The following is a 19,199-nucleotide window of genomic DNA, read 5'->3' as shown; positions in this document are numbered from 1 at the left end:
AGGTATCACATGTCTATCACAGCTACCGACGGCGCAGCTCGCCGTGAAATGGATCGAGCCTATGCGCGAAAAAAAAAAATAAGGCCCTCCTGCCACCGTCTCCCTCTGCCCGCGTGTTTGCCATCCGACTTCATCATTCATGCTTGTTGCTTTTTGAACCCCTGCACCGCTGCTCATGCTGCCCCAACCTCCTGTCCCTCCTGCTTTCATGCAGATGCAACCTCAACGCCATGTCAACCATCCACACCCACACATACACACACACACGCAGCGCCCCTACGCCCTCTTGAAGAAGTAGACGTACGCAAACTTGCGCATCTCCTCGACCTCGCCTGCCTCGACCACCTTTTCGTCGTTGAAGAGCACCCACGACGGGTGATCGCCCGCCTGCCGGATGAAGGCGACGTAGTGACTACAACGAGTTAGCATCCTACACGACGTAGAAAAAGTAGCAATCCGACTCACCCAGCGTGGATGCTCGTGCCCTTGTGGCACACAATCGACTGCAGCTGGAAATTCGCCGGCACGGCAGCGCTGCCCGCAGGCTCGGCCGGCTTGGCGCTCTCCGCCGCAGGCGCGGCAGCCTCGTCGTCAAAGGTGCCCTGGTCATCGGGGTGGCTGAACAGCCACTCCACGGCCCGCTCGACGTCTCCGCTCGTCTCGCGCAGCGCCTTCTTGGCCTGGGGCGCGCCGAAGCCCATGGCGCCGAGCATCTCAATCTTCTCGGGATCCGCCGTGTCGCCGCCGGCCGCGGCGCCTCCGAGGTCGAGGGGCGCATCGATGTCGGGGTCCTCCATGTGGGCGAAGAGCCACTCCATGGCCGAGTCGGCGCTCGCGTTGCCCGTGGCGTGGAGGGCCTTTTCGCAGCGGTTCCGCGGGAACCCCATGGCCTCGAGCTGGACGACTGCCTCGGCGTTGGGCTCAAAGGACGGTGCTCTGCTCTCGGCTTCCTCGGCCAGCTGCTCCTCGCCGGGCTGGAGACCCGGCGAGAGGTAGGCGTCCAGGGGGAAGGCTTCGTCGGGCACGATGACGGGGACGTCGATCTTGACGGGCACCCAGTTGATGATGGCCATCTTCTTGGCGTTGACGACGAGCACATCGGGCAGCGTCTTGAAGAGGGACCTCTTGGTGTAGCCGTCCTTGCTGCCGCAGGAGGAGCAGGTCAGCTCGACCGCCTCCTCGGCGGTGAAGTTGTCGAGGCACGCCTTGAGCGTGACGGGCGCGTACTGGTCTCCCTTGGCCTCGCCGTCCTCTGCCGCGGGGAGCTTCTCGAGGGGGACGTTGATGAAGATGTTGTCCTGCTCGTTGGTCGTGTACCTCACCTTCTTGCATCCTGTGCACTGGAGGCGCTGCTCCAGAACGAAGCGGAACTGCTGGGTCGGGTCCTGGAGGCCGGCGGGGTGGTTCGTCCGGGTGATGAGCTTGAAGAGGTGCTGCAGAAGCTCGAATGCGTCCTGCTGGCGCATCGTGGAGAACTCGGCGTGGCCGCGGCCGATGAGGTGCTTGAGCATGGCGGGGGCCAAGCCCTTTTGGTATGTGAGGTGGGGTGTCTCGTCCGACACGGGCGCTTCGGGGTCGGGCTTGGAGTAGCGGCCAGAGTGTAGGCCGTCGGCAATCTTGCGCAATTGTGTCTCGAGGTCGGCTGCGGGGTCTTCGACGACGGGCAGGTCGAGGTTGGGTTGGAAGTAGCGCGTCTTGAACGACGGCATATCAAACAGGCACTGGATGATGCTCGCCAGGTAGCAGCTGTTTCCCAGGTTCTTCAGACCCGTAAGGCTCGGACCGGTCAAAGGCTTCAGCTCCTGGCCGTCCTCGTTGGTCATGCTGAAATCCCACTTGAGGTTCTGCTCAATTTGCATTTCCGTCAAGCTCTTCTCCGTCTTCTGCTGCTCGGCCAGGATGATGCCCCAGTGCGCCAAGTGCTGGTTGAGATGGCTGTCGATCCTCTCGTCGTCGCACTTGTAGCAGTAGACATCAGCGGTTCCCTCGGGCGTGATGGAGCCGAGCTTCACCGCAACGCCGTGACCAGAGTCGGTTGCGTGCGCCAGGGCGTGCGAGTTGCCGTCCACGCCGCCCATCTGCTTTCTGCCGCAGCCGAGCGCACCGCACTCGAGACAGAGCCAGAGATTCTCCTTCAGATCGCAACTCGAGCAGTGACCGAGGCCCGCGGGCTCGATGGTCCGGCCCTCAGACTGCTGGAGCAGAAGGATGTGTTCACAGCTCGTGAGCTCCTGCTCCCAGGCCTTGACCTCCTCCTTCCGCGAAAAGGTGTTCGCCTTGAGGATGCCCTCGACAACAGGCGCCAGCTTTTCGCTCGTCTGGTCCAGCTCGGTGCTGCATTCGAGGCACCTGACGGTCGTCTGCGTGTCGTACCTGTCCTCGTCCGTCTCGGCGGCGATGGCGAGCTTGGACATTTTGAAGGGAGGCTCGTCCCGCACGACGACCTTGCGCGATCGACGGATGTTGAGCACGAGCGGGTGGCTCCACAAGGCACGATGCAGCGCGGCGTGGTTGCGTTCACCGGCACAGCCGCCGTTGAAGCACTGCAGGCAGACGTCGAGGCCGGCGGCGTCATCGATCGAGTCGAAACATTGCGTGCAGTCCTCTCGATAGACGAACTGGGCGGCGGTGGGGGGCCTGAGAGCTGCAAGGGGCACGATGTCAGTCACGATCGAGGTATAGGATGACAGGCGGTTGCTGCAACGTGGTTGACGTACTCAGGGAGTCAAGGTGAGGACACGCCATGTTTGTGCAGCTCTCTGTGTTGAAGGCGCTGCCAGCTGTGGCGATGGTTTGTGCCTAGTAGTGGGGGTTCGTTCTGCGTAGTGAGAGGCGGCAGGGACAGTCGTCGGGGAAAGAAGCAGGGTAGAGGAGGAAATCGGGTAGAATAAGACGGTAGGCAGACTCCAAGGCAACCAAGTTGCAGAGCTCTAGCAGGTTCGAACGTTGCCTTGTCAGCCTGGTGTTGCTGCACGGCTTGTCGGTGACGGTGGTGGTTGTCTGTCTGCGTGGTGGATGCCAGTGCCCCGCATGTACGTAATGCGCCCCAGGGCTGCAGCTTGGACAGCTCGAGACCCCGCCAGCCGCCAGAGCTGTCGCCCTGCGTCGAGGTGTGCACTAGCTGCCACCTGGTTTCGACCGCACAGAGAGTCTCGGCTTTCCCATGACCAGATTCACTGCTTTTGTGTCAGATGAGTGCTCAATTTGATATCAAGTTTGCTCGCAGGTCGACGCACGATGTGTACTATTCTCGACGCACTCCAGGATCCTCTTCTTCCCAGCCCAAGGTAGTCTCCTGATTCGAGCGACACGTATTGTGGCTCATGTCATGCTTCGAGGACGGTATCTACTGACTTTCGGCATGGATATGCCCTATCTGAGTTCCAGGACAGCAAATAATTCAGTCACACATACCAAGGTGTACCAATATCATTTTATGCCTCTTGTTTCTGTTTCGACTCCCTTGTTGTTGCTCTCAAAACACAAGAAATGAATTCCGGGGACGATGAAGCTGGCGCAAACATGTTGTACCAGCACTAGCCTAGCTTCATGACACAGAGGAAGAGGCACATGGCATCTGAGCCACGACAAAAAACTTGCATACAATTTCACCATACCGCCAGAGGCAACAGAAGAGAGAGAACAATAGCAATCGTACCCCGCACTCCATATCAAAAGTCATCCTCCGGTCAAGACCGATGTCGCATTGTCACGGAGCATCAACGGAGATGCACGCGCACGATAAGCCTTCACATTCACAGACTTCGGCCAGTTGAGCTTTCTCTCGGCTCGACCCTGCATGAAGGGCTCCTCGCCACTAGCCTCAACTCGGCCATCAAGTGGACACAGAGGCATCCTATCACGGCAGAAGCTCTCTTATCAGATTATCAAGCAAGTGAGAAAAATCCGGGGAATCTTCTCCTGGAACCACGTGACCGTCATCGACGCCCGAGGGCCGAGCAAATAATGACTTAATGACCGATAATCGGGTGTGTTGATTGGCCACAGCAGCTGTCCACCACCGAGATCGCCGCGCTGCCTCTCCGTCACTGCAAGTCCCGCACTCCCATAATTTCTTATCCTCGCCTCCTCCCTCTGACGCCTCCTGCTAGCGGACCTAGGATTTTGCCATTCCAACATCCCCTCAACACCACCACATCCTACGCCTCGTGCCGGAAACTCAACCACGCCATCAGTCCGACACCTATTTTCATCGCTCTAGTTCTTTGATCATTGAGGCGAGACTAAAACACAACAGCAAGCCACACACACACACACCCCCCATATCCACAATGCTTTCCAGGACTCTCCGCGCTGCCTCGCGCTCCGTCCTCTCGACGCCCATCCGGCCGACCACCATCGCCCCTCGCCAGCTCGCCCCTGCCGTCTCCGTCAACGCGACGAGAGCCTACCACGAAAAGGTCCTCGACCACTACTCAAGGCGTATGATCTGCCCCGACCCCTGATATCACACTTGGCAACCAGTGGCTAACGTCGGTGTTGGGCAGCACGCAACGTCGGCACCCTGAAAGGTGACGATGTCGGATCCGGTCTTGTCGGTGCCCCGGCCTGCGGCGATGTCATGAAGTACGTTTCCTGTTTCTGACGTTTCCGTTCCCGACACCATGCACACCGCGGCATGTCCCAGTCGTCACCATCGCTCGCTCCTGCCCATCGGCACATGCTAACCTGCCCAGGATCAACATCCGCGTCGACCCCAACACCAACACCATCTCCGACGTCAAGTTCAAGACCTTTGGCTGTGGCAGCGCCATTGCCTCAAGTAGCTACCTGACCGAGCTCGTCAAGGGCATGACCCTCGAGGAGGCCGGCCGCGTCAAGAACACCCAGATCGCCCAGGAGCTCAAGCTGCCCCCCGTCAAGCTGCACTGCAGCATGCTCGCCGAGGACGGCATCAAGGCCGCCATTGCCGACTACTACACCAAGAACCCCAAGGCCAAGACTACCAACCTCGCCGGCACCGGCAAGACCACGCCCCTGGCCGACGCCGCCGCCCCCGTCGCCGCCACCGCCTGAGCGGGTTGCTTTGCTGTACGATGATGAAGATGGTTGTGTGTGCGTGCGTCGCCTTGGGGACGGGAGTTTGGAATGGCGAGGCGGGTGGTTGTGGTTTTTTTGCTGCCGAACGGAAAGGTTCAATGATACCGGAGTTACAGGGAGAAACTGGATTCAACATGGAATTTCATCTGCTTCGCGGACATTTGCTATTGGCTTGTGGCTCCCCTCAGCGAGGGAGTCGCATGAGGCTGCAAAACGACTGGTAGGACAGCTGTTGCTGGAGGTCTGACGGTGGACATGTACAGATCAACAAGACTTCACTCAGGAGACTGGACAGAATACGCATGCGTTGCATTACTGCTGTGTTGCATTCCTGCTTGGTTGCATTACTGCTTGGTTGCATTACCTGCTAGGTTGTTGGGCAGGTTGGTGGTTATCCACCAGTGATGTGAAGGTTGCGGATTTGTGTGATGTTGCTTTCGACAAGACTGATCTGCCCAAGTTCAATCGACTTCACCTGAGCGCAGAGCACGGCACGCCGGGGCATGACTGCCTCTGGACGCTATCATCACTTGACATCAGCACCGGGCATCCTTCAGTGCATAGTAGCGATCAATGTCAACCTCTGATCCACATGGTAGATGAGTCTTGCCGAACCAATCCCCTCCTGCAAGTCAAGAGATTCCCTATGGCCCCAATTATCAGCCTGGCAGAGAACCCAAACCAGACGATCAAGTCACATGCTTCGCGTTTGAGCACCACGGTCTCGACGATCTAGTCTCCTTAATGAACATGCACAGGGGGCGGCCGTCTCGTGATATCCGGCCCTTCCGACCCCGAATGCCGCGAAGCCGAAGACCGCCGCGACTCGGCCACGCTGCTTCGCCTCGACAACTGGCCCCTGCTTCTCGAACCTGACGACGTCTCCGACGCGGTCTCTGCCCTGGCGAAATGCAGGAACACCGCCCTGACCATGATCCCGATGACCACAACCAACGGGATCATCTGCGCAGCATCGGCGACGTCGTTCACGTCCGGTATGCGGTTCCAGACAATGGTCATTTCGACGGCAGCCGTCAGGGTCGCCAGGACAGCAAGCTTGACCAAGGTTTTGACGTCTCGGATGAAGGCGATGTGGAGGCGTCTAGCACAGCGTCAGCGCTCGGGTCAGAATCCATTGGCCCCCCCCCAAAGAAAAACGGAGGGCGAACCTCGTCTTCCGCCGCCTGCGACGCTCCTGCCACACGGGGATTCTCCAGCCTGCTTTCACGAGCATGATGCCCGCGCACACGAGCATGGTGGCGATGTACAACAGGGCATGAAACGCCATGAACAGCCTGTTGCCCAGACGCACGGGGGCAAAGAAGAAGCCGACGTGGGCCCTGCGGCACGCGTCGTCGTCGCCGCCGGGCACGCGACTCGTCCAGAACCACGTCCCCAGGCCCGCGAGCGCGAGCAGCAGCGCAAAGTCCAGTCCCCTGAAGGCCGGGCTCGGCGTCTCGCGCGACCAGCGCAGCGGATCGTACCGCGCGTGGCAGCGCGTGGCCGCCTTCCAGAGCCACAGCGGCGCGAGCGGCAGGTAGATGCCCGTGACGAGGAGGAGCGCGATGTAGACGTCGATGGGCGCCAGGTGCGCGGCAGCAAGCTGGGCGACGAGGCCCAGGAGCGTCGCGGCGGAGAGGAGAAGACCGAGGAGGCGGACGTCGCACATGTCGGCGATCTCGATGTATTCCGCTGCGAGGGCGCCGAACCATTGCACGTAGAAGGCGAGCCGGATGCCGAGGCCGTAAAGGCTGGGACGGCCGACGGCCTGACAGAGTTGCATGGCGGGACAGACTCGATGGGTGCCCGGGCGGGTGCGATGCTATTACACGGGGGCACGAGGGCATCGAGGATCTTCGCGGCACGAAGCGGGGACAGGGGCGCACTTGTAGACACGATGGATGACCTGGTTCTGTGCTATGGGCGGCTAGCAGAGCTTGTCTTTCCTCACGGAGGAACATCATGGGGAAGTTGGATATTGCCAGCGAGGTCTGACATGCATGGCGATGTGTACGATGCTGGACGGGTCGATGTACTGGCCTGGCAGTGTTGCACGGAAGTATGTGGTCTGAACTGTGTAGCCTCGTTCGCGCAGGCTACTGGATGTGACGCGAAGAGAAGCTCTTGTGATGCCTTCTAGAAGCCTCTCGAGTTTCCTTCACAGTGGAATGGGGAGGACGAAGCCTGCGTGCGGCCGTCAAGGGCTGATCACAGACTGCCACGCGTGAGTTTACTAACCAGGTTTTGATATCATTGACCATCATACAAATGCGTGGACGTCAAGATCGTGGCGGCAGTCTTGAAAGCGATCCTAGTGGGCTCCGATGACATGCTCGATCTTGAGAACGACTTGGTGAGCTCAGAAAAGCACAAAGGATCTGAAGAAACATTTGAGCGGTCTTGTGCTGAAGAACCTCAAGATGACGCTATTCTGATCGCAGCGCACGCCCAGGTGAGGTACTAGAAGCAAGCCTGGTATCAACGGAACCGAAAACGAACTATTTTTCTTGTGGTTCAAGACTTCACATCCACGCTCTCAGCATCGGGGATGGTGCTAGAGCACGCTTCCTCGACATCATGTCATCCCAGCTAGGCATCATAGAAGTCTGAAGATCTCCTTCAATGACCACGGCATCATTCAAAAACGATGCATGCCAGTGACCGCATCAGGAGTCGCCAACTCGCCAAGTCACCGAGAGAACTCGAGTATCTCGGTGGCTGGCCTCTGTAGCACGTTGTGGAAGTCAACCATGCCCGTACCCGTTCAACATGGGGAATGTCGCGTATGCAGACACCCAATTGCGAGTGTCCATCGGATCGAGAACGTCATACCGCATGCCATGTTCGTTGGACCAGGTCGTACATCAGGTATGGAGCGTAAAGCTTGTCTTTGAGAAGAACAGAGGGGAAGGAACCTCAAGATGCGGGGCGTGTGGTGATACTGGTGCGAGGGCCGGACGACGACGGACTGACAGACCGCCTGTCGGAATGGCGCCTTGCACTTGCTATGAGGGGTTAACACATGGCTGACGGCCCGTTCTCTGCGTTGCTGTGGATAGTCGGCTGACTTTCAATTTGAAGGAGGCAGGCTGAATGCGACAGCACCAGGACGGTTATTTGACTCGATATGATGTGCTGCTGAATCAGGCGAAGGATACATCACCAGGCTTTCGCATCATATGATAGGAAGTCGTGCGAAATGCTGGTCAAGCCGTCAATATTTCCTCCTTCTATCGAGATGCAGAGGTGGGAAGATGGAAGGCTTGGCTCGCTTCCGGCTGTCGGGCCTTCCAAACCCAGAAGGGGCGCTGTGCGCGAGATTTCTTCCCAAAGTCATAGGGCAATAACGTCAGAATAGTCCCCAACATGGCGAAGGTCTGACAAGGGCGTATCAGTCACAGATGTGTCTGACATTACGCCGAAGACTGCGAAGACGGCAAGGAGGTTCGTCGAGGGCGCAAGCGCGCAACGCCACCAGGTGAGGCAACTGGTCCGTCCACAGCTGTCTCATCTCTCTTCGGGCTGATGATGCGGCGACCGGGCTTCTCGTGTCCGATATGCTCCGTAGTGCGTTGGCAGAGAGGGCTTGCAGGCGGATCAGGCAAGGTACCTGCGTTGGGGAGGACGCTGTTGGTAGCTGTTAATAGACGAATTCCAAAAACAACGGGTTTCGGTTTCATGATGGCAGAGCAAAGTTCCAGTGTTGATCAGCTCCGCAGCATCTCCAAGCCACGGCAATGCTGTCGTGCCGTGCTTGAAGCTTCAGATATCAGTCTGCACCAGAAGACCAGAAGGCCAGAAGGCCAGAAAGACGAGGGGCTCTCGGAGGACGCCAAGCGCCAAGAGGCGCCCAAGCGATAGACGCCAAGGTGCCAAGCGTCTGGCGAATCACAGGGGGCCAGCATGACTCGAACAGGCTCGACAGGGCAGATGGTGAGATGCGACCAACCAGACGCCGGTCTCTGCCTCCTTTAGCGGGGCCTCTGGCAATGTGGTCCTGCCTTGCAGAAAGGGATATCGAGGAAGACACATTCAGGAAGGCACATGGACAGCCACAACGTCTTGAGCCACATCTTGGCCACAGCAGGCGAGGCGAGTGCAGGAAGGAGAGCGCAGGCAGGAAAGCGCGGGACAGAGCAGAGAGAAACACCATCGTCCCTCCTCTCCAGTGCCGTGTTCCCGTAGCCCATGTTCCCCCCTCTCCATACCATGCCAGTCGAGACTATACAAAACACGGCAGATGCCACGCCCTCCCTGGTACGTGGACACTAGCAGATTAAGCATACAATCAACTCTACCTTGATCCGACGTCGACCGACCACTCTGCTGGCGTCTGCACGAACTGGAGCCACGCAGCCCAGTCCCGGCCTTCTTGTTTCGTCTCTTCAGCATGCTGCGAGACCACGGGCGGAAATAGAGAAACAGAAACAACGCTCCGGACGCGTCTCACGCTGCGCTATTAATGGCCGACAGGCCAGAGGCCACCACCTCGACGGCCCAAGACCTCCCAAGCCTTGGAAAGCATTTATCTTCTGGGCAGTCCCGCCGCCTTTGGCTTTGCCAATACCATGCCAATGCTGCGCCAAGTTGCCAACCCTCGCTTTCATTCTTCTCCTGCGCCAGCCAAGCTCGCCAAGTGCCTCCATCCTCGCCGTCAGGTTTCGCCTCAGGAGCGATCATCACCGCCTGCTCAGCCTGCTGCTACTGGCGCTGCTGCTCTGGCCCCCGCTACGCAATCCCTTCCCGGCCGTCTTTCGTGTTCCCAATATCCCCCGACGCCCAGAGCTGCCCAGTCTCCGCCGAGATGTCCGCCCAGCGCCCAGCACCCGCCGCCCAGCGCTGACCTGGTGGGAATCAGGAATCAGGAATCAGGAATCATGCAACATCACCACTCGTCAGCCGATCGACGGCCCTCCCCCCCAAAGGCCGCCCCTTCTCACTCGCGCTTCTCTCTCACACGACTAGACTGGTCTGCATCCCCTTACGTGCCAATGCTTGGCTGTGTGAATAATTTGCTGACCTGGTCTTGTGCCCCAGTCTCACCGCAAGCCATGGACGCCCCGAGGGCGAGCCAGCCGCTCTCGCTGTGCCTGTGCCTGTGCCTGCTGTGCCTGTGCTTGTACCTGGTGTCCGCCGTCGTCGCAGTCGCCAGTCCGCTACCACGCACGGCAGTGCTTGAGGCCTTGAGGCTACGTACTCTGGTCCATATGCCCGTCCTCGAGAACGCCCATGATGTAAGGGCTACCGGGCAAGATCTCGTGAAATGATCCATCCGTCCTTTCCGCGTGCTGGCTCGTGGCCTCGGGGGACGCAGCATGAGAGCACAGAAAAGGGATGTGACAGCAACAGAGACATCCCACAAAAGATGTGCAACTGGTTACGCACCACCACCACCACCACCAATACTAACCAAGGCGGGGGCAGCTCTGACATGAAGCCTTGACATACGTATTCCTGTTTTCTCCTTTTGCTCATCGCCTCCCGCAGCATTATCGGCAGACAGCTCCATACCACGTCCAGCACATATCACGCAACGTTCACGCAATACGCAAGCAACACTGCACTGCCGCCGTGCTGTTACTGTTGCTTCGATACTTCAAAACGTCGCCGGTCTGACCGGCCCTGCCCTCCTCCACCCCCCTAGATTTTCTCGAAACTTGCAACGAACACGCACATCATCCCGAAGTCTCCACGTATTTGCCCTTGGTTCTGGCTCCTGGTATGCTGCGGAGCAAGCCCGCCAGACAGGGTAACGTGGCCCGCCTCTTTTGATTTCCGTCCCGTCTCCTGTCCCATCCATCCCGGACCTTGCTCGTCTTCGACATCGTCCCTGGGTTGGCGCCTTGCATCACTCATCAGTGCCTCGGGCTGCGACGTGCCTCTACATTGGCTCTCTTCCCTGACCAGACCTCCGCCTCAAACAACAACAGATCGCCCACCCATAACGCCTCCCGTCTTCGACTGCTCTCCGATTCTTTCACATCCCGAGTGTCTCGAGTCACCTTCCCTGGTCCTTTGATACCCAGCATCCCTCACTGTTCTTGTCTTGCCTTGTCTTGATCAGCCTTGGCTTATCTTGCATGCCGTTGCAAATCATCCCACACTGCATGTATCAGCGTAGTCCGATATATTATTAGCCTGGAAAAAAAAGAATACTACGACGATACGACAGCAAACCCAACAGGGAGATACCAGTAGAGCCTCCCTCAAACCCCTCCACCACACAGACGCTCTTGTCGTCACCTCCGTCGCTCACCCAGTCAGATACCGGGGTTACTCTGCACAGAGGCTCTCGCCAAGGTGTCCGAGTCGATTCAACAGCCATTCTGTCGCATTTCGGAGTCTCAGGTTCCCTGTGGATCGCTGCAAAGGAAACGACGTTCACGAAATAAGCTATTTTCTTATAAGCAGCCCGCCTTGCACGCCCAGAGAACCCCAAGAACAACGCATTCCAGCCTTGCCTCAGAATCGCCGTTCTCTTTCACTCTCTTCGACAAGTCTTAACCAAGACTGCCTTCTGTCTCTCCTTCGACGCTCGCCCCGGTTTGGCGCAGGACACTACACGGCAGGCAAGGCCCCCATCCCTCCCACCCCACGACCACCGTACTTAGCTGGCGTGGCACTCCCCGGCGGAATAAGAAATCCAGCAGGCCTTGATTTCTCTCCGACTTCTTGTCATCACTTGAAAGAGTCCACTCTCCTGCGGCTTGCCTGACAGTCTTCCCCACATCAGACCCTCGTCACTCGCCTCTTGCCTCTCATCCCCCCTGCACCAGCTGCTGTCCTGCAGCCTCTCCTCGGCCTCTCTTTCTATCCACCTGCTTAGCGTGGCCAGCCTTTTCCGCGCGTCTTCTCCGGGCCCTCTCGTCGTCCTTCCGAGCTGCCGCTGTTAGTGAGGTCGAGCTCCTTCACGACTTAACGACCTGCTTCCTCGCAACTCCTTTCACTGCCAGCATTTTCTTTTTGTCCAGCGGGCTGCTAAACGTTGCCCACCATGCCTGATCTCGGCCTCAGCGACCTCAACAGCATTCTGACCATCTTGGGTACGTTTATGCCAAGAACCAAAGCAGCTGTCAGGGCGGGATTCTCAAGGATCGCAACCCTTGTCACTGCTGATTGCACCGACAATGCTGACCCTGACTGCCAACTGCAGGTCTTTTCATTGTTCTTTACGGAGTGATTTCCGTCAAGTTCAAGAACCAGTGGTACCTGGGTGAAGCCCGTACGTACTCGCTTCTCCCTGAAGTAGGCCGTCGCTCAGTGCTAACGCAAACAGTGCCGGCCGTCATCATTGGTATTTGCCTGGGCCCGATAGCAGCAAAGTTCATAGTATCAGAACGATGGGGGAATCCCGAACCAGGACAGACGTCCGAAATCACTCTGGTCAGTATTATTCAGTATTCCCATTCGTTGCCATCAAGTACTGACTGTTTCCCTAACAGGGCGTCATGCGAGTGATGATCGGCATTCAGCTGGTCATTGCAGGCTATCAACTGCCCGCTAAATACACCATGGCCCGCTGGAAGGACATGACCCTAATCCTGATTCCCGTCATGACAATGATGTGGCTCTGCACCACCGTCTGCGTCCTGGCGACCATTCCCAAGCTGAGCCTGCTCGCCTGTATGGTCATCGCAGCCTGTGTCACATCGACCGATCCCGTTCTCTCGCAAGCTGTCGCAAAGGGTCCGTTTGCCGACAAGTTTGTCGCCCGACCCGTTCGTGAGGTCATCTCCGCCGAGGCCGGTGCCAATGACGGATTCGGCTTTCCCTTCTTGATGCTCGCCACCTACCTCATCCGCCATGCCGAGGGCGTCAGCGTCCAATCGATGACAGGTGAGAGCGATGGCGGTCTTCACAGGCGTGCTGGCGATGTCGAGCGCCAGGGCGGCGGCGTTAGTGTGGCCATGGGCAACTGGTTCCTCGAAACTCTGCTCTACTACGTGATCATGGGCGCCGTTTACGGTGCTGTAGCCGGAACTCTGACTCGCTTCGCGGTCAAGTTCTCCCTCAAGAGGTGAGCCTGAGTGATCTGTGGCAGCAGCGTGTTTGACTGACAGATCGCCCTGCAGGAAGTGGATCGACAGCGAGAGCTACCTGCTCATCCCCCTCGCCCTCGGATTCCTGATGATCGGCAGCGCTGGCCTCGTCGGCACCAACGACCTGATCGCCTGCTTCGCCGCCGGTAGCGCGCTTAACTGGGATGGCGAGTACCTTGCCGAGACCCTCAAGCGTCACGACGAAGTCAACTCGAGCATCGACGTCATTCTCAACTTTGGCGGCTTCATGTACCTCGGCAGCATCTTCCCCTGGGCCGACTTCCAGAACGCGGATACTGGCATCACCTACGGCCGCCTTTTTGGACTGGGGTTCCTCGTCCTCCTGTTCCGCCGCATTCCCGCCATTATGATCACCTATAAGCTGATGCCGCACTCGATTCGAAACTGGAAGGAGGCCCTCTTTGTGGGGTACTTTGGCCCGATTGGAGTCGGTGCCGCCTTCTACGTCGAGCACACGAAGCACCTGTTTCCCCATCTTGACGAGACGAACGACACGGAAGTGAACGACTTGCTCCGTGCCCTGTCTCCTGTCGTCTACTGGCTCGCACTCTTCTCCATTGTTGTTCACGGCCTGTCGATTCCCATCCTGAACGCGCTTTACGGCTACTTTGGCGTCCAGCCGATCCAGGATGACGCTGTCGAGATGCGCCGCAAGTCGGTCCACGTCGCGGCGCCACCCAACGCCATCGAGGGCGACAAGGAGACCTTTATCGCCTACAACCGTTTCTCCCGTCCCGTGTTCGACAACAACCAGCTTCCCGACTGGCGCGACGAGAACCCCGAGCCCAGCATGGACGTGGATCTCGAGCGTCAAAAGTCGGAAGCGGCGCTCAGCGCGCCGCGCACACCGCGCACGCCGCGCAACCGCAGCAGGAGCAGGAGCACGATTCGCTTCATGGATCGACGGGGGGCCAACGCAGGCATGGGCATGTAAGGCGCCAAGGAGGCGTGCCAACCTACACGGCCTATCACTCGTTTGGGGCTTCGCTGCGATCCCTACGCCCGTACCAATAACTACTACAACAATACAAACACCTGCAGCATGAAAAGAACGATGCTGGCGGGGACTCCGAGGTCGTTTCGTGACGGCAGTTCTACCACGTACGCGTGGTACTCGGGACTTTTTGGTTGGGCGTGGCACTTTTCTCTCGTGTCTTATTTCATAGATGTGCATGGTCTGGTGCATTACGAGCTTATTTTTCTCATGTCTCAATACAGGGTGCATCTGCATGAATGGTCATTGGCAAGCGAGCTTTTCTTTCATGTTTGATTCTGGAACAATTTTCATATGTGACTGACTGCCGTGGCGGTGGAGTCTGATGAGCACTGCATCGATAGAATTTTGATCTCCCTAGAATAGCGATGAATTGGTCATTTTTACTGCTAGGCAGATGTTTATGCCATGGGACACTTGGCAGTTGGATGACCAGATGCAGAGTTGGCTTGCATGTCAAGTGTGACGTTCAGAATGCGTCTACCTAGAACTTATGTGTCAAGGTGAGGAGGAAGGGCGAAGGGCTGTGTCAGCCTCTGATGAACAGGTCATTGACGTAGTTGAATTTCAGCGATGACTGTCTAAATTTGTTCTTACGTATCGAGTTGGCTAAGAAGCGGAATGTGGTAACGTATTGGTTTGCATTCTATAATCAAGATTCCGGTACAGTTCTAAGGCCCAGGCCAATATCCAAGGTCAAATCGTCGTGTTGAATCCCCCCAGCCACGGTCCAATTAACGCTCGGCAGACCCTGAACCCCTTTGACCCCCCCCCCCCACCAGCGCCGACGCCGCCTCTTCGCCATTCACAGCGCCCGATAACGATAAGATAAAGATTTTTTCTCCATCGCCCATCGCCCATTGCCCCATTGCCCGTCACAGCCAGTTCGAGCCCACTCGGCCTTTCCATCCCGCCAGTCCCATCGCCCCGGGAAAAAAAAGAAGGCTTTCTGTGTAGCCCTTTTCCACGAAAAGAGACGCCCTCCCCTTTCTTCCTTTCGGACAGAAACAGACATTGCAGAATGGCTGCGACGAAGCGTCTTCTCGCCGAGAGCGAGGACCACAGCGCCGCCGACGATGCGGCCCCCAGCAAGAAGCAGAAGGTCAAGGACCTGCCCGAGGGCGACGACGAGGCGGCGGCGCTGAAGAAGCAGAGGAAGAAGGAGAAGAAGGCGGCCAAGGCGGCCAAGGAGGCCAAGGAGGGCGGCGAAGACAAGGACGAGAAGAAGAAGCGCAAGGAGGAGAAGCGCGAGAAGAAGAGGCTCAGGGAAGAAGCGGAGAAGGCTGCCGCCGCTGGCGAGGATGCCCCCATGGCCGATGTCGACGCCGACGCCGAGACGAAGCCCAAGAAGGAGAAGAAGGACAAGAAGGAAAAGAAGGACAAGAAGGAGAAGAAGGTCATGTCACAGAACGGCGCTGCTGTCGCGAGCGCCTCGTACACACAGTCGGCGGCCCTGACGGCGCTGCCCCAGGCCGACATTGACGCCTACTTGGCCGAGCAGTCGATTGTCATCGGCGATGACAAGTCGACCAACCTGCGTCCCGTCCTCGCCTTCGACCAGCTGCCCGTCACCGACCTCCTCGCCAACTCGCCGTTTGCCGCCTACACCAAGCCGACGCCCATCCAGGCGGCCTCGTGGCCATTTACGCTGTCGGGTCGTGACGCCATCGGTGTGGCCGAGACGGGGTCCGGCAAGACCATGGCTTTCGCGCTGCCGCTCGTCGAGTCGATCAGCAAGATGAAGAAGCGCTGCATCAAGGCCGTCGTCGTGTCGCCGACGCGCGAGCTCGCCATGCAGACGCACGAGCAGACGGCCCAGCTGGCGGCCCACCTCGGCCTCAAGAGCGTGTGCGTCTACGGCGGCGCCTCCAAGGACGAGCAGCGCGGGCTGCTGCAGCGCGGCGCTGACATCATCGTCGCGACGCCGGGTCGCCTCAAGGACTTCATGTCCGACGGCACCGTCGACCTGTCGCACAGCCGGTTCGCCGTGCTCGACGAGGCCGACCGCATGCTCGACAAGGGCTTCGAGGACGACATCAAGGCCATCCTCGGCGCCATGCCGGCGCGCGAGGACCGCCAGACGCTCATGTTCACGGCGACGTGGCCCGCGTCGGTGCGCCTGCTCGCCTCGAGCTTCATGGTCGACCCCGTCAAGATCACCATCGGCTCGGGCGGCAAGGAGACGGCGAGCGGCTCGGTCGAGCTGCAGGCCAACACGCGCATCACGCAGCGCGTTGAGGTCGTCGACGGCCGCGACAAGGAGCAGCGCCTGCTGCAGATCCTGCGCCAGTACCAGGCCGGCCAGGGCCGCCACGACCGCATCCTCGTCTTCTGCCTCTACAAGAAGGAGGCCACGCGCGTCGAGGGCTTCCTCCAGCAGCGCGGCATCCACGTCTGCGGCATCCACGGCGACCTGCGCCAGGACCAGCGCACCCGCAGCCTCGAGGCCTTCAAGTCCGGCTCCACCTCGGTCATGGTCGCCACCGACGTCGCCGCCCGCGGCCTCGACATTCCCGAGGTCAAGCTCGTCGTCAACGTCACCTTCCCGCTGACCATTGAGGACTACGTCCACCGCATCGGCCGCACCGGACGCGCCGGCAAGACGGGCGAGGCCATTACCCTCTTTACCGTCCAGGACAAGGCCCACTCTGGCTCGTACGTCTTTTTTTTTTTTTCCTTTCTTTCTTCCCCAGCACTACGGATAGTCATGGATATCTCGCTAACCCTGCTCCAGATTGATCAACATTCTCAAGGGTGCCAACCAGCCCGTCCCCGACGAGCTCTTCAAGTTTGGCACGACCGTCAAGAAGAAGGCCCACGACACCTACGGCGCCTTCTTCAAGGACGTCGACATGTCAAAGAAGGCGACCAAGATTGTATTTGATTAAGTTGAACTGAATTGGGGGGGTATCTAAAGCGGACGCTACATGCAAGGAAAATTCCATGTGCAGGGCAGACCGGACACGTTTCTTCTTCAGACTGATGTAAGAAAGGCAGCGGACACGACCGTCGTCTATTCTGTCTTCCTTTTCCTGGCCGCTTGGTAGCATTGCAGGAGAAAATCGCGCTCGGCGAATAAACTAGAGGCGTTATGTTAGTTATGTATGTCAATTCTTTTCGAGAATCAAGAGAGAGAAAAAGAGAGAGAGAGAGAGGGCGGGAAGGGAGCACAAAAGAACATACACTAGCAGCACGAATGGAACGGCCGCCACGCCCACTTTGATGACGTCCCTGATGCCGCCAGCGCTCTGCGCCGTGATCCCCGTGAGCATCTCGACAAGCCTCGGCGCCACAAAGACGACGACGGCCGTGAGGTTGGCGGGGCCGAGGCGGGCGAGGGAGAAGGGCACGCCGGCGTCGCGAAAGTAGCGGCGCACAAAGGCGAGGCTCCAGACGATGCGGCAGGCCATGTTGATGCAGTTGGCAAAGACGAGGCCGCGGGCGCCGAGGCCGAGGACGCGCAAGAAGACGAACCCGGCGGCGGCAAAGGCCAGCGAGAAGACGCCCATCCAGGCCGACTGGGCGTGGACCTGGGCCTCGGTGGCGACCGAGGCGACAAAGGCCTCGGCGACGCCGTTGAGGGCGAGGAGCGGGATGTAGTAGCAGTACGTGGCCAGGGCGGCGCCGGCGCCGTCGCGGACCCAGCGCGGCCCGGCGACGAGGGCGAGGAGCGGCGGCGCGGCAGCGGGGCCGGCCGTGAGGATGAGGGCGCCGACGAGGACGCAGAGGCGCAGCAGCGTGTGCAGGTGTGCGGCAGCGGTGGTGACGGCTTCCTTGGGGGGCTTGCCGCGTGTCTTGTCGGCGGCCGGGGACGCCTGTGCGACCTTTTCGACAGATGTCTCAGAAGACGTCGTCGGCCCCGCCGAGAGGAGCCGGCTGAAGTAGCTGCGGCTGCTCTCCTCGACGGGCTGGAACACGAGGCGCGCGAGCAGACCGCCGTAGTTGTTGGCCAGAGCGTAGACACCCTGGGCCTGGGGCGTCGACAGGATGGAGACGAGAAAGGTGTCGCCTTGAGTGAGGACGTGCTTGACGAGGCTCTGTGCCATCATGGACGAGGCCAGACGGAGGGTGGGGCGGTAAAAGTACGACAAGACGTAGTCAGCACCTGACCCCTCGGTGGTGAGTGTACGCGGCAGCAGCGAGAAGCTGTTGCCCGTCTCGGCGGTCGAGGCGAGACGGACGCCGGCGCCCAGGTACACGAGCAGAAGGGCAACGCCATAGGCGAGCTGGCCGAGCGCGAAGGGAAGGACGCCGAGCTGCAGGCCGGACCGGGAGGCAGAAAGCGCGGCGGCAAAGGTGACGATGCACCGCAGGAAGGTGGCGATGGACTCGGCGCTGGCGCGGGTGCCGAACTCGAGACGCGTCTGCATCAGCACGAAGATGGGCTCAGCGAGCAGCTCGATGATGGCGGCGGCACCATAGATGCGGAGGGACAGGACGAAATAAGGCGTCTCGAGGGTGGCCTGCTCCACAGAGGACAGGTAGAGGGCGCCCAAGCCAACAGAGACAAAGCATCCTAGGATGACGGCAAGGTAGCCTAGGTTGACGACGGCCTGGTGGATGGGGGTGCGGGAGCGGGCTCTCGAGGGGCTCTGGCGCTGGATGGCGACGCGCAGGCTCTCACGGGCGAAGAAGAGTACGGAAAGGTAGTAGACCTCGAGCTGGGCAGACAGGCCGAGGAGCGCAGCGGTCAGATAGCGCAGGAGGAGCTGGTTGGCGAGAAAGGTGAGGGCGCGCGAGGCGATCTGCAGGGTGATGAGCAGCGAGGCGCCATGAACGGCAGCAGACTCGGTGCCAGCAGCAGCAGCGGGCGGTGCGTCGGTTGTTGTGCCAGGAGCATCTGCCGGCGATGATGGGGATGCCTCTGGAGACGGCATCATGAAGCCAGTCGCGATAGCTTTGGGGAGGCAGCTTGGAACCTTGTTGGGGTTGAGGGCACGTTTGAGGGCATGTGGTGGAGGGCCAATCGTGGCGGGACTGATTTCGAATCGTGGCTCAGATGGTGGCTCAATTTCGTGTCGTGGTCCATGCTGCGCCGTGAATCAGATCTTGAGGAAGTTACGATCCACCCTGGTCCAAGTCAA

The 19,199-nt window shown here is 59.2% G+C and overlaps 6 protein-coding genes across 6 annotated transcripts; 3 read left to right on the top strand and 3 right to left on the bottom strand.

The window, feature by feature from the left end:
* Positions 1 to 276: 276 nt before the first annotated feature.
* D7B24_008428 (uncharacterized protein) lies at positions 277 to 2,745 on the bottom strand (the record flags this gene model as incomplete). The annotated part of the gene is made up of 3 exons (XM_028642515.1): positions 277 to 412; positions 466 to 2,644; positions 2,718 to 2,745. 3 exons carry the CDS (start codon positions 2,743 to 2,745, stop codon positions 277 to 279), a joined length of 2,343 nt encoding a protein of 780 aa, XP_028493722.1.
* A 1,547-nt stretch (positions 2,746 to 4,292) lies between these two features.
* On the top strand, positions 4,293 to 5,037 carry ISU1 (iron-binding protein; the record flags this gene model as incomplete). The annotated part of the gene is made up of 3 exons (XM_028642514.1): positions 4,293 to 4,443; positions 4,509 to 4,587; positions 4,698 to 5,037. 3 exons carry the CDS (start codon positions 4,293 to 4,295, stop codon positions 5,035 to 5,037), a joined length of 570 nt encoding a protein of 189 aa, XP_028493721.1.
* A 765-nt stretch (positions 5,038 to 5,802) lies between these two features.
* On the bottom strand, positions 5,803 to 6,844 carry D7B24_008426 (uncharacterized protein; the record flags this gene model as incomplete). The annotated part of the gene is made up of 2 exons (XM_028642513.1): positions 5,803 to 6,163; positions 6,231 to 6,844. 2 exons carry the CDS (start codon positions 6,842 to 6,844, stop codon positions 5,803 to 5,805), a joined length of 975 nt encoding a protein of 324 aa, XP_028493720.1.
* A 5,211-nt stretch (positions 6,845 to 12,055) lies between these two features.
* D7B24_008425 (uncharacterized protein) lies at positions 12,056 to 14,055 on the top strand (the record flags this gene model as incomplete). The annotated part of the gene is made up of 4 exons (XM_028642512.1): positions 12,056 to 12,104; positions 12,215 to 12,444; positions 12,504 to 13,078; positions 13,134 to 14,055. The coding sequence occupies 4 exons, from the start codon at positions 12,056 to 12,058 to the stop codon at positions 14,053 to 14,055; spliced, it is 1,776 nt and encodes a 591-aa protein (XP_028493719.1).
* A 1,081-nt stretch (positions 14,056 to 15,136) lies between these two features.
* DBP3 (RNA-dependent ATPase) lies at positions 15,137 to 17,003 on the top strand (the record flags this gene model as incomplete). The annotated part of the gene is made up of 2 exons (XM_028642511.1): positions 15,137 to 16,770; positions 16,850 to 17,003. 2 exons carry the CDS (start codon positions 15,137 to 15,139, stop codon positions 17,001 to 17,003), a joined length of 1,788 nt encoding a protein of 595 aa, XP_028493718.1.
* A 125-nt stretch (positions 17,004 to 17,128) lies between these two features.
* RFT1 (Oligosaccharide translocation protein rft1) lies at positions 17,129 to 18,992 on the bottom strand (the record flags this gene model as incomplete). Its single annotated transcript, XM_028642510.1, has 2 exons — positions 17,129 to 17,195; positions 17,299 to 18,992. The coding sequence occupies 2 exons, from the start codon at positions 18,990 to 18,992 to the stop codon at positions 17,129 to 17,131; spliced, it is 1,761 nt and encodes a 586-aa protein (XP_028493717.1).
* Between the last annotated feature and the right edge of the window lie 207 nt (positions 18,993 to 19,199).

The sequence above is a fragment of the Verticillium nonalfalfae genome, assembly GCF_003724135.2.
Source record: "Verticillium nonalfalfae strain VnAa140/NRRL 66861 chromosome Unknown scaffold_75, whole genome shotgun sequence".
In the NCBI taxonomy this organism is placed as follows: domain Eukaryota; kingdom Fungi; phylum Ascomycota; class Sordariomycetes; order Glomerellales; family Plectosphaerellaceae; genus Verticillium; species Verticillium nonalfalfae.
This window is presented reverse-complemented; position numbering and strand designations above follow the sequence as displayed.